The 17,014-nt window shown below is 40.7% G+C and overlaps 3 protein-coding genes across 3 annotated transcripts; 2 read left to right on the top strand and 1 right to left on the bottom strand.

Moving 5' to 3' along the window:
- Positions 1 to 1,424: 1,424 nt before the first annotated feature.
- Positions 1,425 to 4,340, top strand: LOC129592241 (red-sensitive opsin-like). The gene is made up of 2 exons (XM_055488221.1): positions 1,425 to 2,398; positions 3,917 to 4,340. Exons 1-2 carry the CDS (start codon positions 1,525 to 1,527, stop codon positions 4,111 to 4,113), a joined length of 1,071 nt encoding a protein of 356 aa, XP_055344196.1. The 5' UTR covers positions 1,425 to 1,524; the 3' UTR covers positions 4,114 to 4,340.
- A 440-nt stretch (positions 4,341 to 4,780) lies between these two features.
- On the bottom strand, positions 4,781 to 11,163 carry LOC129592240 (acetylcholine receptor subunit alpha-like 1). Its single transcript, XM_055488220.1, has 13 exons — positions 11,075 to 11,163; positions 10,148 to 10,816; positions 10,010 to 10,054; positions 9,237 to 9,346; positions 8,572 to 8,698; positions 8,222 to 8,245; positions 7,895 to 7,995; positions 7,676 to 7,806; positions 7,166 to 7,305; positions 6,677 to 6,700; positions 6,509 to 6,595; positions 6,046 to 6,354; positions 4,781 to 5,301 (listed from the first exon to the last, which is right to left on the bottom strand). The coding sequence occupies exons 2-13, from the start codon at positions 10,343 to 10,345 to the stop codon at positions 5,080 to 5,082; spliced, it is 1,518 nt and encodes a 505-aa protein (XP_055344195.1). The 5' UTR covers positions 10,346 to 10,816; positions 11,075 to 11,163; the 3' UTR covers positions 4,781 to 5,079.
- A 2,030-nt stretch (positions 11,164 to 13,193) lies between these two features.
- Positions 13,194 to 16,050, top strand: LOC129592234 (NAD(P)H azoreductase-like). The gene is made up of 2 exons (XM_055488213.1): positions 13,194 to 13,911; positions 15,402 to 16,050. The coding sequence occupies exons 1-2, from the start codon at positions 13,316 to 13,318 to the stop codon at positions 15,700 to 15,702; spliced, it is 897 nt and encodes a 298-aa protein (XP_055344188.1). The 5' UTR covers positions 13,194 to 13,315; the 3' UTR covers positions 15,703 to 16,050.
- Positions 16,051 to 17,014: the final 964 nt, after the last annotated feature.

Raw genomic sequence — 17,014 nt, 5'->3', positions numbered from 1 at the left:
AAGTATGGATGTTTGTATCTACGTCTCTATAATTTTAAGACTGCATTTATGGGCCCAAGTCAGCCTTCTGTAAAAGGGATGACGAAGTTATCATGGACATGGAGTGCACTGATTACTCCCTTTCCTTTTCATGCCGACATAGGATACCGGATACACCTCATCAAACCCTCACCCCCAAAATCACAAATGCCACAAATCTCAACCAAAGATAGCACGTGCAGTCTGTACAGTTGACACGCCATGTTCATAACCAAAAACTTTTTTATTTGTTGCGCACCTTTTTGTATACTCTGAAGTCTGTGCATGGTCAGCTAAGGGATACGAGCCTCCCCAACTTGAAATTACCAAATTGAAGATCTTTTTATCTACCGGTCTGCATAGAAGCCAATTCTGTAGCACACCCGGCATACGCAAGCATGAAAAAATAAAGCGTTGTTGTTATTAATTCGTGTCGTTTTCCACCTGCATATGAGGGACGTTTAAAGCAATATGTTTCTGTTGTAGTCCGACTGGTCATGGATATTAGGATACTATGCGTGTATATAACTTTATATGATGAGTACCAGGAATAACCTCCTAAATGAGGCCGTAAACAAATTCCCCGCCCAAAAACAATTAAGGGACACGCGACAAACCTCTAATCGGACAACAGCGTGCACTGTTTTAATAACACCACATGTCTCCGATGAGCAGATTATGACGTCGACGCGCTAAACCGGCATGTTGCCGCTGGGCCTCCGTACTGGGATACAGCGTGTACATCCTCCTCATTACGACCGTTATACGCGCCGCTAAACGCACTCTTTCAGGGAGCACGCGACCGTTATTCGATCAGTTAATTCTAGCTTATACCGGCGTCTTGTTTATGCGAACCTATCATCACATGAACCTGTATATAAAGGTTTCTTGCTTCGACTGACAATCTAGTGATTTCCGATTGCCTGATGCTCATTTGCATCCTGACTCTGCAGCAGGAGATTACAATCAAACAAACGCACCACTGCATTATTTACTCGGTTCGACATGTTTTATTGACATCGCCACTCCGTACGTCATTTTTTCTTTTGATCTGTCAACAGGAAGAATTTGTTCGCACCGGCATGGATCACCAGCTCATCAATGTGCGGAACACACATAATACAACGCGTGCCGGGATTAGCTAAGCGTCCCTTTGTTGACACAAGACGACCTGAACTGTGCCACTTCTGTGTAGCAGCGTGTGACGTCGCGTTTCCCTCCTAGACAAACGGTTTTTGTTACGCTGTACAGAATACCGTATAGTAACAACGCCTAAAGAAATTCCCGCACGCATCGGCGCCGGGATTTTTCTGTATTATCTTATTGGTTTCGATTTATTCGTCCTAATGTCACCGCTTATATTTCTGGCTAACTAATCCCGCCCCGATGCGTGGATATCCCGGATGTTGACTGGATATAAACCGCCTTTAAAACGCAAAACGGGAAACTGCGTTCGCGTTTATTTTGTTTGTTTTTCCTAGCGCGAATAGTTTTAACCGCTTTAACATGAATTCATCAAATGTACTTAACGCATCAATTAAATCCATTAATTCGCTGGCTGGATTTGGATATGCCATGATCCCAGTTGCAATTACAGGGACGCTCGGGAGTGTTTTCAGCACGGTGTACATTCTTCACAAGCTGCTCTTCACGCGGAAAAAATTATTACTGAATTTACGATCGTATGACCTCATGTTCTGCAACATGTCCCTGGCTTCGTTATTCTTCTCCGCGTTTTATCTACCCGTTGCGGCGTTCTCCACCATCGTCGGACCGCAGAGTATCATAGCTAGTAGAGAGTACCACAGTTTCTGCGTCTTCACCGCATTCTCCTATTTTTCCTTAACCACCACCTGCGCGTTTACCCACAGCGCCATCGCCGCCAACCGTCTCTTCGTCGTGGTGTTTCCCCATCAACGGAACCTCCAATCTCCCGTGTGCGCTGCAATGCTGATCCTGATCTCCTGGATAATCCCGGCCGTGACCTTTATCTTCCCGTTTTTTAAGGTCTTCGGCGAGTACGGCTTTGCGCCGTCCAGCCGTTGCGGCTTTGTCAACGTTAATTATACGTACCAGGCAATCTATAAAGCGATTAGCGGCTTTGTGCCGTTGGCCATTATGGTTATATGCTACGGATTGGTGGCGTATTTTGAGATCTCCTCACGGAAGCGTCTGGCTCCCGGCAACAACAAGCGGAAATCGGTGGGATCGGGACGGGATGTCCGGTTGCGGCGGGAAGCGCGTGCTACCCGTACGGCGCTGCTCACGTGCGCGGCCTTTGCGCTGGGTTACCTACCGAATGCCATTGTCGGGGTGGCGGCCAGTATTAAGATGATCCAGTCGTCCAACGGACAGCTGGCGTCGCTGTGGATGTGGATTGGTGAGTGTTTTTTCCCAATTCATAAATAATGCACTGCAATGATTTTTGCGATGGTTTTGTTTAAAAAATGGGTATCAGCCACTCTAGCCGTCGGCTACCTAAACAGTGACAGCTGACGGAAGTTAACATTTTCCTTTTCAAAAAACATTTGGAATTTGTCGTTATTGTTTTTATTGTATTTCGATGTACTCTGTAGCCTATACTTCGTTACGGAGTCCACCTTCTTAACAGTAATATGGTTTAGATTATGCAATTACTGTACCGCTATAAAGAATCATTTTGTGTGCACTGAAGCGAAGTACAGTAGTTTGAGTAGCACCTATTTCTTTGAAAAATTGTAAGCAAATGCTTTCCAATTAATATTAATGTGAAAAACGCCGAAGTGTATATCTACTACTCAAGCATTGGTTAATTTTGGCTTATTTTCTTACAATAAGTAAGTAAAGTATCTCTCACAGTTATCCATTTTAGTCAATTTTCTCGAAAATTAACAACGATCAAGATCACGATTGAGGCGTATCTGTAGCTGTAACCGCATGCCGGCCTGTAAGAACATTTTTTATCAATACGCTTTACAATCTTGGTCTGAATTTTTTTTTGCATTTTTTTTGCTGCGGCTGCTGCAAAGTAATAATTTTAAGTCAGTTAGCAAAATATCTCAACCGCGGTAAAAGCGTAGTTACTCTCGAAATTAATGCATGTTTTGCGGGGAAGATTCCTCATGATACAGCTTATTACGGCTAATAATGCTGACGTTTCTAGCTTTTCATAATGTTGCACGCAATTTCTCGTGTTTACATAACAATGCGTCACGACTCATCGATAGTGTTGATGTAATAATCTGTTTAATTTTTCACTTGTTTCTTGATTGTATGCTAAATTACGTTAGAGATGTATCTGCTGTAGAACAAGTGTCGACGCGTTTAATTAAGTGAAAATGCCAGGTAAACAAATATATTGCGCATGTGGCTGTTTACTTTCCCCGCATTAAGGATCGGTGACCCGAGCGTAATGTAATACCGTACCGCCCATTCAACGGATGTACAAGTACTCACCTTAATAATGCTCCTGTCGATTATGAAACGGCGCATGCTTTGACGAGTTGACGTTGATTAAAATTTTTAGAAAACGCAGATGTGCTCTGCGAATTAGAGCATGCACACTACCCTGGTGACAGATTGCAAACTGGCCCATTTTTTGGCCAAAATGAAAGATTAAACCAAGATTATAATTATCAATCTTTGCCTACGCTTTGAGGAGCGTTTCTCGTGGTATAATCTGCTATGCAGCGCGAATTAGCACTGGTAGTAAATTTCACTGGATGTCAACAGGATAAAATGATATAAGGAAAACGCTAGTTGACCTTTTCACCAGTTAAGCATGCATGGTTATCATGCGCGCGTAGATGTAGATTTAGTGGAGTGTACATAAAATTTACGAGATTGAAGGTTGCCTGTATTGTGGAGATATTGTAGCAGCTGCAAGTGTTCAAAACTTCAAATGCTTGAAATTTTGCAGGATGCAGCATCAATCCGGGCATTTATATTTTTCTGAATTCGGAGTTACGGCGGAAAATTTTGAGCGTTTTCGGATGGAAGAGCCAGACCGTATCCAGTTCGCAAGAGCAAGACGGATCCATCTTAGCGCGCTCTTCTATGCGGCGGGTGACCTTTCCTCATGTATCCGCAGTCAGCAGCAAAGAAGTAGAACGATAAAAGCTGTTCTTGAATGCGACGGATGAATCATGTTGCATTTTACGCCGAAATACGGTGCAATACAGGAAAACTTTCTTTTGACAGTATTAAGTACAGAATTGTCTATATTGCGGGTATTATCTTTTTCCTGTATTTAATTCTCGTCGCTAAAATTAACATGTTTCATCATTCACATAATTTTCTGCCTAAGAGCGAAAACCGCCATCGGCTTGTGGTTACTCACGTGAGCACGCATGCAAACTGGCACGTGGGTTTAAGATTTTATCGCGTGACCTTTTGCTTCCGTCACCTGTTGCGGTTGTAGAAATTGATAATATCTACTTAAACTGCGACCGCGAACTCCTGGAAGCATAATACATTCTGCTCGTTAGTTAAAGCACACAGTATTCGGAAAATACGATACATACTTCATAAAATTAATGCTGTACTAAATAAATGAAACATTAAGTGTTAGATAGAATACTATGGTATAGGTCACTAAAAATAATAACTAGTATACTAAAATACGACGTGGTCTGTTATCTGTAAGGGAATCCAGTGCAGTTCGGATTTCGTAATGATCTAAGCACGTGCCAAAAGCCGGCCGAGGGATGTAAATCGCCCATACACATCTCTCTAATTTTACGGCAGTGTTACTTCGAATGCGGTTGTTTAATTACATTTTTAATCCAAAATATTTCGCGCAAAATCCTAACCAAACATCTACAGTACACGTTTCATCAGCCGTGCCATGAAAACAAATTATATCACAACATTATTGTTGACTGCTACTGTAGTTATTTTCCATGAGCCTTATCACACATCATATTTCTTTAATGAAATTCCAAGGGAGGAAATTCGCTTCTACGGTTTAGTACTTTGGTCAGGATCCAGCACGACCTTTGCACAGCAATTTGTAGTTAATGATAAATCCCCTGGTCACTGTCAAATCTTGAGAAAACAAGACGAGCACCAGCCACAATGTCATCAGTACGTAATGTCATCTTCCTCGGGAACAAAACAGATCCACTTATCGTATTTAATGGGACCGGGTATATCACACCGCTTCGGTATGGGCTCGCTGGAATAATCGTAGAGTTCGGGGGAATCTAGTATTAACGTTCCTGTACCGATTAAGCATGCCGCGGCGAACATCCAGAGAAACAGCCGATCCAATACCATGGCAATGTATTTCCAGTCTTTGACAATCTACATGAAAGGTCGTCAGTATATAATGCGCAATGACTAGCGCGCCGCAGACGAATGCTGTACTGTATGAACTATGAAGTAATCTAGAAAAGTTTAAGCGTGATGATCTAAACGAAAGGTCATCAGCATTTCTTGAGTATTACTAAACCGCGAGCTTTTTATAAAATAAGAGGGGATGTCAGTAGCACACCTAGATAATCCCCTGTATTGCTGCCGTCAGCCACCTGGAGTGTGACGTTACGGCAATACATATGGCTAAATCTGGCGCGGTACAAAAGCACCATGTATAGCCACAACGTCATCCTCCAGCCGGCTGACGGCAGCAAGTACAGGGGTTATCTAGGTGCGCTACTGATATCCCCTCGTATATAAAAGTTAACGGCCTAAGGGAAAAGTCACCAGTAGGCTGCACGAATTACTCAGCTGCCAAATTTGTTTCGAGATTTATTAAAGAATGAATAAGCATAATCATCTTATCGACACGTCGTTTGAATTTATCGCGTATTGCAAACTTCTACATCATTCATTTCCTGACCTAATAAAAAAACTATATAAAAGGAAGGCATTAAACAAAACGTTATCAGTTCTACGAAGCATCATAAATATTTTGCAAATTAATCTAAAGTTTTTTGCACATATGTAGCTGAAACGAAAGTGTTTTCTAGTCGAAATTGTGTGTGATTCAGTTTTTAGAAGACATCACACGTATTCACCGTACATATCTGTACATGTACATATACTTACGTTGGCAAAATTATGCGTTTCGCGGACATGTTCCACGAGGAAATTAATTCCGTCGATGGCTTTCCGTGCATCCCGATTCAGTTCGATATTATCTTTGCGCCGGGGACTGGCGAATCCCAGCAGACCCGGCTGTTGCAGGAGAAACCGGCGCTGTCGTTCCCGCTCGTAATCGCGTTCCGCCGCCGTCTCGTGCTCGGTGTCCTCTCCGTCTTTCATCGTCGGCCGTTCAATTAATAAGAGTTTCGGAAGGTAGTCAATGAAGATGGCCCTTATCACCGGGTTGATATTGTGCGTGGCCGGATTGCGAAACTGGAAAGTGCCGAAGATGATTGTAGTAGCTTAACAATCTGGCTACTACGAGTACATTCCACATACATTAAGCGCTTTATTTCGTTACAATCGCAACAGCTTAATCTGCTTCGTTAGATGCGCAGTATAATTTGGTAGCACCATGTGCACCTACGTGTATATTGATGACAATGATGGTGAAAACAATACTGCATGTCACCATAACCATGGTAAACAGGAGATACCGTCCCATTAATGGCACCTGTATCAACAAATTTTTATATAAAAATCCTGCCCTTAATTTTACTGGAAATGAGAAGAGCCAGTTAGACATTACACATACCGCTAGAGATGTCGGCGGAATGATCTGCAAAGCACAAATAAAAACAATTACTATGGTTTAAACCAAGACCAGCACAGGCCAAATAAGTTATTTTATCTGCGCAAATAAATTAAATATATCAAGAAGCGGAAATACTATTAACAAATGCTACTGTTAAGCACAGCGTAAACTTTTTAATGAACAGCGCCCTTTTCTGAAATGCCGCCTGCATGTACTATGTACCTATGTACATTTATACGCAGTTAGCAATATTTATTTATCAAATTTCATGTATCGTTTTTATCACAAGAATTTTAAGGCCGCCTTGAGTCGATACTCGATAGGCACGTAATCAAAATATAGTCGTACAGTTTGATCTAAAATATTACACTAAAATTCAAAAAAGTATAGATTAAAAGTGAAAAGTTTTATACGGATGTCGTTTCCTAGCGTATGAATCGAATGTTATGTGATAATATTATTTGAAACGCATAACAAAAGTTTTTTTACCTCGGCTAGTAGGAGCACGAACACCGTCAGCGACAGAAGAATGGAAATGCACAGCGTCACTTTTTCGCCGCTATCACACGGCAGATAAAAGACGAACACCGTCAGAAAAGAAATCAACACGCACGGAATCATCAGGTTCACTGCAATAATATAGGAGTGATAACTTTATTTTATATCGAATTTTTATCTCATCTACATTTACCGATATCTTAAATTTTTTATTTGAACGTATTTTGTGAGCAATGCTCGCCTTTAAATTATTGCGAATAAAGTAAGTCTTAAATTATGCTGTATCATAGCATTATTGTATTACTTATATTTAATTACAGTAATACAGGATGCGGATACGTACACTTTTTACGTACACTTGTCACTTATTAATTCCGTAATTTGCTCCGCTTTTGCATTTCGTGTTCATTATTTATATCTTTTTTGTGCGTATCATGGCAAAAACAATTACATATCGTACAAACTTCGTATAAATTTATTAATTTTTAATTCACTACATACCGGTGTAAAATAAAGGCTTTCGTCGGATGATAAACTCAAACTTGATGTCGACGTAAGGTCCATAGGAATAAACGACCCGGTCGCGCCATGCCTGGGTCTGCATAACATCCCATTCGATACTCCGCTTAAATCTGCTCACAAAAAGAGTGGACATCACTCAGGATCCTTCAGCTTTATGCAGTATCAACATTAATAGAAAATAAATGCATAGAAATATACTCGGATAAATCCATGCCGTATTGAATTCTTAGCGCATCACCAACATAATCCCGTTCCGGTTCCAAATCCACCAGCGTCTGATCGTACGTCCACGAACCAAACTGCCGAAAGATGCAGGAGAAAGGTCATCATGTATGCACGCGTATAACTACTTCAGTTTACTTATTTATTATTTTTATTGTTTTAAATATTTATTCAAATGTCAGTATTATGGCATCTAGCGATTATCTACATATTTATTTAATATTAATTTATATTACTTGTGTATATTATTTATAGAAGTATGTATAAAGTACTTTTATAAATGGTTTACAGTTATAAGCGTACCTTTAAAGTACAGTTCTGTTTATCCTGCAAAAGATAAACACACCAATCAGCTTTGATTTTTAAAGAGCTGCGCAAGTCGGGTAAACCGCCGTACACTCGTTCAGCGCTTTACGTAGTATCAAGAAGTGGCTGCACATTTACCACTACAGCACGAGGGAAGAGCGCCTTTTAAGACAATTCCCCGAGTGGCTCCCATGGGACTCTTTAAGTTCACGATTGATTAGGTTTACTGATGACATTAAGGGGGAGAAATCAATGGTAATCTGGTCAAAGTAATAGCTCCCGTTTGTACACACCACACAGTTATGTACGGGGATGTGGACTCGTTTACCAAACATAACATAACTCACATAAGGAAAATAGCGGACGTCAATCTGACAGTAGCTCTTGTAGATGACAGGCGGTTCCCATTCGATATGCCCGGTATAGTTCACCTTCACTTTGCTGACCAGAGTGATTTGGTAATTTCCATCCGCACTATAACATTAATGTCGATATCATTATTTCAAAATACACAGGTAAATAAAATAAATAACAAGTCTATATGTATTGTACTCTGTACTTTTCAGCAAAAGCTACATAATATACAGATAGAACTAAATAAAACTAAATAAATAAAAGTTTAAATACACTGGCGAGAAGCACTTAGCAGCATGTTTTTAATAACAACAAAATCATTTTACATCATTTATTGCGTAAAAGAATATTTCCACTTAATAAGAAGTTTACTGCCGAAAATATTTGCAGTATTCGCACATTTGTGATTGTGAATTTGTGGCTACATCACATGTACAGGCATTTATAGGCATCGTTGCACCGCAGGCCAATATATGAAATTTTAATGATAGTAGTTTTAATCATTAATAATTATATTGTAAATGCCAAAATTGTACGGAGTTTACGGTATGAAACTGACCGCGGTTCACGTAATATAATTAACCCTGTACTATCCTGTTGTGCCACGGCTTGCATAATAGTATATCCCTCCGGATATAAGCTGCTTACAACAACGTACTTGTTATACAACACCAGATCCGGTAACCAAATCTGATCCCCCGGGATGTCCAGTCGGGTGATGCCGCCGAATTCCTCCGGATTCCACATCAGCTTGTAGTCTTGCCATGTCTGCGGCACATGTTAATGACTTAATACACTGCATACTCGTATACGAAGTATGTCATGACACTGACACATCCCGCCAACTGCGCCCTGTATAATAATTATAGAAGATTCTAATTTTGGAAACTGGAGCTATCAAATTATTGTCAGTTTGTACGGCGCCGGTGTCACATTTTTTTGCGAAACGCTTTGTAATATGAATGATAAAACTGTACTGTATGACAAATCTCATAATAGATCACGTACTCAAATGCGGCGTTGCTATTGAAAAAAAGATAAACTGTTCATACAACTTCGAGCTTGTTGCAAAGGGAAAAGCATTTGGCAGAAACAAACAAGCAAGTACATTACTTCTGCAGAACACTTAAGCTTGTACGTACTTCCTGGTTTCCAGAAACACCATGAAAGTGAATATTTAGAAGAATACGTTATAAGTTACAGATAAGGAAATTCAAACAATTTACGTTATTTATGTTAAGTGACAAACAGTGCTGCTTATAAATTAACATCAACTGTTTTTGTTTTCACTCTAGGGTAGAGCTCAAAAACAAGTTGTCATGCACTGTCCACATACAATACACTGCGTGTTACCTTAAGTGTTCGCAAAAAGCGATAAACAAAATTTAAGTACAATAAGTCATGTATAGATATTAACTGCAGTGCCAGTACCTGTCTTGCGATGACGCTCGTGGTAATAACTTGGTTAACCTCATCCTGATAAAAAGCACAACATCCATTTTATACGCGCGTAACACAATTACCTCGCCAACCCGCTTTACAAGAGTACAGATACAACAGAATCCCTACCACGCCGATCAACTGCATCAGTTTCAAACTCAATCGCAGCTTCAATGGGTTCCTCGTCTCGTTGACCGGGCGGACAAACTTATTATAATCCCGCATTAAAAACGTAAATAACCGCTCCGCATCGGGACTGGCCTCCACCGTATAACCGGCAAAGATCGGCAGCAACCACAAGATAACGGCCACCACACCCAACTCCATAATTACTGCACGCTGATCAACGTAATAAAATTCCCAACCATAAATCAGTAATAGTATTATATAAATAACATCTGCGAAATAGAAATACGCGTACAGTCGTACTATTGTAATTATGTACTAATATATCCAGCACATTAATAATGATCAATATACCAGGATTTCTAGATACATAAAGTATTCTGTTGGGAATTAAAGGGGGCAATAGCACAGCACGCGCTACACGACCGTATTAACGCAAATTAAGCCACATCAGCGACCGGCTCGCAATATATGGGTCGCAGTTTCGAGGGCTTCCCATTCTCCTGGGCGCGCGCGGCCACCGGAAGCTAAACAGCGCCCGTCGTTATAATAGCCGGCAGCGCCAGCTGCGCAGTTCAAGAGAGAGGCCGGAGAGTGATGCGGCTGCGGTGGGCGGTTGCGCCAGATCAATCATTTCCCATCGCGCAATTACTGTGCACGGCAAACACACGCCTATACAATGTAGGACTAAATGGTCGCATAGCCCCATACCCAGCATTCTGTACGCAAGCGGTGCAGTGCACTTGTACGAAACGGATATTTTGAACTCAGTCGTACAGTGCACTGCGCTGCGTTCGTACTGAATGTGGAGATGTTGGGTATGCGACCATTTTGTCCTAAGCTGTACACACAAATGTATACATGTACTGCATAAAATGTTTTTGGACACGGGATGTCCGCGCGGGTACAATACACGCTGAAATCTCGTACAAACGGTGGTGGAGTTAATCGTGCTGGAATGGCGGATGTCTTCCGGGGGTGGATGAACGATTGCTAAGTGGGAGATTATGTTGCCGGGGAATTACGGGCTGCACTACATCTCTACATTGGGCTAATATATTAAAGTTTCATATATGCAGTGTGCGTGCTTTCTGCGGTTGACGGATGCCAAATCTCCGGCAAGTCTCCGGCCGCGCCACTTTGACCTATTTTTATCCGTAATGGCCGTGTTTCATCCGCTGCATTCTTTTAACCGATTGCCCGGGTATTTTTAACTGACCCATAATGAATATCTTGCGGATGGCAGCGTACTGATTGTGATCGTAACGAAAATTAATACTTATCCGCATCGCTGTACTGTGGTCACCTTTATATCTATATACCGGCAAATTGCACGATGTACGGCATCGTAGAGGATGTTAATTAAAAGATTTTATTACGATTTTATTTATTTGAAAACGCTATTTAATTTTGATTTTTATTACAGTATTTGTTATTGTGCAGAGTATCGTGTAAAATTTCATGTACAGTACGTGCTATACATGAACTTGTACACGATATGAAAAGAAGCCTAAAAAATCTAACTGTAAGAATAACCGAAAAAGTACGCAAGCACAATTACGATAAGATTTAATATTCATCTACAATACAATAACACACAGCATGCACAATGAAGTACAGTAAATATTTAACTGTTCATTCAGCAGACATCGTTTGCCCGGAGCAGTTTAGAGCAAGGAAAAACAGTAAATACCACGTCTGAATCGATACAAAGTACAAACCATAACTAGCTGCGAAATACATAATATCTATATTAATTTTTATTGAATCTTACGTCGTACTGTACATACAATATGTAACTTACATTATTAATATTGCTATAAATGCGATACGTATACCAGCCCAAAATATTTGACGCAATATACTGCTGAAGCCTACTGAGTTGTGATTAAATATAAGTATAAGTAGACGTTTGTCGTCTTGTTTCCATTTTTGTATCAAATAATGGATGGTGTTTTCCAAGAGAAGGAATACGTTGTGACCAGAAGTGCGCAGATTTGTTGTGTGGTACTGACTGCGCTTTGTTGCGCAGCTTGATTAATGTACACTTTACGGTACCGCCGAAATGCCAGAATTATGTACATAATTGTTTTTACGTTACTAATTATCGTTCGAAATTTTTAGACATAGTTATACGGAAATTATTTGACACGTTTACATACACGAAATGGTTGTCGAGATGATACTGTAATATTACAGTATATTATTTCCACGAGTAATTTTAAAACTAGGATATTCCACATATTTGGTAACGTATTTGTATAACGCTTCGAACCGCATGCGAAATTACCATGTAACGGCGGATTACGGGAATACAGTAAGTAGATCAGTTACGTGTAGGGATTACATGGTATTAATGGAATGAAAAGCATCCCTTTCAAAAAGGATCTTGTCATGGGAAATCAACTAATAACGGTGGATTACATTGATTTCTTTTATACCGACCCCATACATATCGTGCTGGAAATGTTGTTTAAGTAGGCAGGATGACTGGCGCGGCAACAAAACACAGTTCGTAAAACTTGAATGAAAAACGCGGAGGCCGGAGGAGTGCCGGAGCGATCGCGACGGCCGGGTAAATTGTTTGCGCTGTTTTTGCTGTTAGTGCTTTATGAATGGGAAGTGCATTTCTGCGCTGCGCAAACCGCCACAGTGTATTCGACTGACATAATCAGGCCCTGGATCGAACACAACGGAAACAGCTGGAAAGATTTCAGCGCTGTGCAACACTGCAGTCCGGACAAACAAAGCAAAAACCGGTCGTGAATCGGCACTTTTCGCGGTAGCACGTACGTACACGACCGCGCATGTGCATCGACCGATTTTAAACATGTACGTCTGCGCTTCTGCTGATGGTGAGTTCTTCACCGGTGCAATAAACTTGTACGTACACGCCGGCTCTGCTGCACCGGCGCGAACCGGTTTACCCTCCTTCCCAGCCAATCGCGCCAACCAGCCCCGCCTTTTCAGCGCACAGCCGGCTGTTATCGATCGCGTGCCTAGGCAACTGCGCCGCACAGCACACACACACATACCGAACTGGTTTCAATAAAGCATGCAGACAGCAGCCATCATTCAGCGCATTTCTTCGTTCTCCTTCCTTCTCTCTTTCTCCTCCATTTGCCCTTGAACTTTTTCTCCGCTCTACTCTCCGTGGAACCCTACCCAACCATGCCGTGCGGACACAACAAGAAACCCGTCATCCTGGTGCTGGGCTGCACCGGCACCAACGGCAGCCAGATCGTGGCGAATCTCGAGAAATTCGCCGACGACGTGACGGTGCGTTACTCCTCCCGCCGTCAGGATCAAGTGGACAAATGGAAGAAGGAGAAGAAGGACGCCGTCCTCCTGGATCTGGATGAGCCCCGCACGTTCGGGCTGGCGTTGAACGGGGTGGATCGCGTCATGCTGATCACCGGCTACACCGTGGCGATGTTGCAGCAGTCAAAGACACTGATCGACGCAGCGTACAAGGCCGGTGTGCAGCATGTCGTGCATCTGGGCATCTTCGCCGACTGGGACACCACGGATCCGCATTACTGCTGGCATCAGCTGATCGAGGCCTACCTCAAGGCCAGCGGCATGAAGTGGACCAACCTGCACAACAACGTCTTCATGGAGAACATGTTCACCTTCATCCACAAGGGCACCGTCAACGACTTCTTCGACGGGGAACGCGTGGGATGGATCTCCGCCGAGGACATCGCCAAGACGGCCGCCACCGTCCTGCGTGAGGGACCGTGCAAGCACCATGGAAAGGACTACTGGTAGGAATATTTTCACATTTATTTTTAATTTTTTTTCCCGGAATTTTATTGCGAGTTTTAGTTATTTTGTAGTATTTTTGAAATTTTCCATGAATTTTCGCTAATTGTTTTTATTTCTTCCTTGAACTTTTTCGCGAGATATTTTCTTGCCGATTATAAATTATTTTGAACTTGTCCCTTGTATTTTTTGAAGTTATTATTTTTTCCTTAAATTTTCGTAGTTAATTTATTGCATTTTTTTCGAGTTCGCCTGAAGCGTTTTAGTATATTTTTTAATTTTTGTGGAAATATTAAATCCATTTATCATATTTATGAATGATACTTATCAGGAATTACAGCGAGTATGGCGCGATTTATTCAATGTTTTTCTGTGATTTAAATTTGAATTATGCACATGCAAGTCAGGAAGTGAAAATTTATTCGTATTATCCAAAGATAAATTTTACCACGTAATGTGATGGCGATGACCGCGTGCGATAAGCGTTTCCCGGTAGACCGAGCTGAGAGCGTCGTCCTTCTGTTTTCAAGGGCAACCACATACAGTAAAAGCCGGTAGAGAGAAAATTTGTTTTGACTGTGGCATTCGGGGAATTCTTTGCAGTATTAAATTATCAATGTTATTCTTAATAAAACCGGCTTTCCGTTTGCCGGAAGCACGCAACATAGCGTGACCAGATCATCGGGGAATTTAATAGAGCTTCGACGAGATCATAAAATCCGCTATCGTGAGCGCCGAGTCGCAGACTACCTTTTGATATTGATTAATTTGATAGCATTGAAAGCTAATTCAAATAATATGGAGAATATCAATTGTTCAAATCGGTAAAATGATGATGAAATAAATTATCAGAATAATGAATGTAAGGAAAGAGTTTTTAATGAAATTATTTCACTGCGAAGATGAATGCATTTGGGTTTTCTGTACGAACAAATGATTTCAAAAATTTGTTGGTACATTGTAAACAATTGCTGGAAGTCACGTGAATGTGATCTTATTTCGTATTTATTTTTTTTTAATTTGGCTTTTAGCGTGCCAGAGTTCAGATTTCAGCTTGTTAATTTCTAATCTTTAATCCCCGAGTTTTTTTTTGTAGTTTTAATTCATTGACAGCTTTTCTGATTCATTAATTCATTCCTCGATTTTCATTCGTTTCCGCATGACTATTTATTGCCAGTCTAAATCAGTGATTGCTTTTTAACTTGTTGGTTTTCATCGCTTTGATTGGCCATTTTTTGATAATTTTCAGTCATTAATTTAATCTTGTGATTTTCAGTCTTTTTTCGGCTTCTTATTTACATGCAGTCTAATTTAATTATGGTTCCTAGTTCGTTGATCCCCAGTATTTTTCCTGATTTTTTATTTCCATATTTTAATTCAGTTCTATTTAATTTTTATTTTGTACAATTTTATTTCTGGTAAATTTAGTTTTAATTTTATTTAAATTTTTTACAGTGACTATTTATTGATTAATTGTATTTTTCCTGAACAGGCTGAGCGAGGAGACGATGAACCTGAAGCAGGTGACGGAGATCATCTCGCAGGTGACCGGCAAGCAGGTGCAGTACGCGCAGAAGACCGCGGCCGATTTCAACGAGATGATGAAGTACTCGCAGATGGAGCAGTGGTACGCCAAGGGATTGTACGAGTTCTTCATCCAGGTGAAGGACGGCCGTATGGGCTTGTGCTCGGCGGTGCGCAACGACGTGCCCGTCGTCACCGGGGAGAACGCGCTGACCATCAAGGAGTGGGCCACCAAGAACAAGGAGGCCCTGCTGAAGACCCTCCAGTAAACGGAATAAAGCGCACGGTCAGGCGGCAATTTGGGCGGAATATTTCTCGCGTTAATGATTTCATGGTGTTGCTAATATAACGCTGCTATGTATCGTGATGGGTAGTTTTTATTTTGATAATCCGATGGTTGTGGCTTGGGGCTTGTTCGCTGCGGGAGAGAAATCACTGTGAATTGTGTAGTGGGCTTTGCGTTTATACGGTTAATCCGTGCCATGGATTTTTGCGGATGTTTATCACAGCTTAATTTTGTTTGCTGATGTTTTTTCTTTCGTCTTCTTTAACCGGCGTCACGGATTCTCGGTGTGCAAGAGGAACGGTTAATTAATAAAATGTTATAGGCTAATAAATTTGTTACGTTTTACGAAATTTGCTGGAGAAGAAAATAATTATTGCCATTTAATTAAGCCTAATCCAAGGAAATAAATATTGCGAAAAATATTATAGGGTAGTAAAATTGCTTAGTCATTTTTTACGAAATTTGTTGGTGAAGAAAATAATTAAGTCTGTTTCCAGTTGAATTTAACTTAGTGAGTTTTAAGGTTGTCGCATCGGATCGTTAAAAGAATGCAAAAATTGCCGGTAATTTACCCATAAAATAAATAGGAAAATAAACAATATCGCTCACAACAGTCTGCACATTTATACCGGGGATTTTTCAAGCAAATCTCCGTTGTAATGTTTTCAACTAATTTCTGCTTTTTCTATGCAAGGTATTAGTAAGAAAAATTAACACAATGTACGGGAAGTATTGCAAGGCAGTTCTCTACCGTTGTTCTGCAAAACTTCCTTTTGCGCCGTACGCACAAGAAATATCCCGTTCATTTTATTAATTTACCACACAGAGATTCTGTATAATTTATTACGATTTCCGGTCCATTTTCTCGTCCGCGTTAAGTATTCTCATGTCGTTTCTGTAGTACAGTCTAGTACGTCTGACTGCTTCTTGGCACCATATATGATTGTTGAAGTCCAGTATATTTATTTAAATTAATTTTTAAAATTCAAGTGTGTTCTTTATTTATGCATATTAATCTTAACAAACGATTTCAAAGTTTTGAATCCTGTACACTGTATTATAGAAGTATGTTTTTATCTCAAGTTTTTAAGCGGCACTGCACTCGCGGCTTGCAGTTGGAAAACGCGCTGCAGTAATAAGACAGACGCGACAGCTGCAGTATTAACGAAATTTAAAACGAAGGAAACTAGAACTACGGAAAAAAAGAAAGATTTTAGCGTGTTTTATTCACGTTGAATTTAACTGAAATTCATTTTATTTACCTGACTAGAAAATTAAATGAAATTCCATAATAA

This window comes from Paramacrobiotus metropolitanus, unplaced genomic scaffold (genome assembly GCF_019649055.1).
Source record: "Paramacrobiotus metropolitanus isolate TYO unplaced genomic scaffold, Prichtersi_v1.0 Parri_scaffold0000051, whole genome shotgun sequence".
Taxonomy (NCBI): domain Eukaryota; kingdom Metazoa; phylum Tardigrada; class Eutardigrada; order Parachela; family Macrobiotidae; genus Paramacrobiotus; species Paramacrobiotus metropolitanus.
This window is presented reverse-complemented; position numbering and strand designations above follow the sequence as displayed.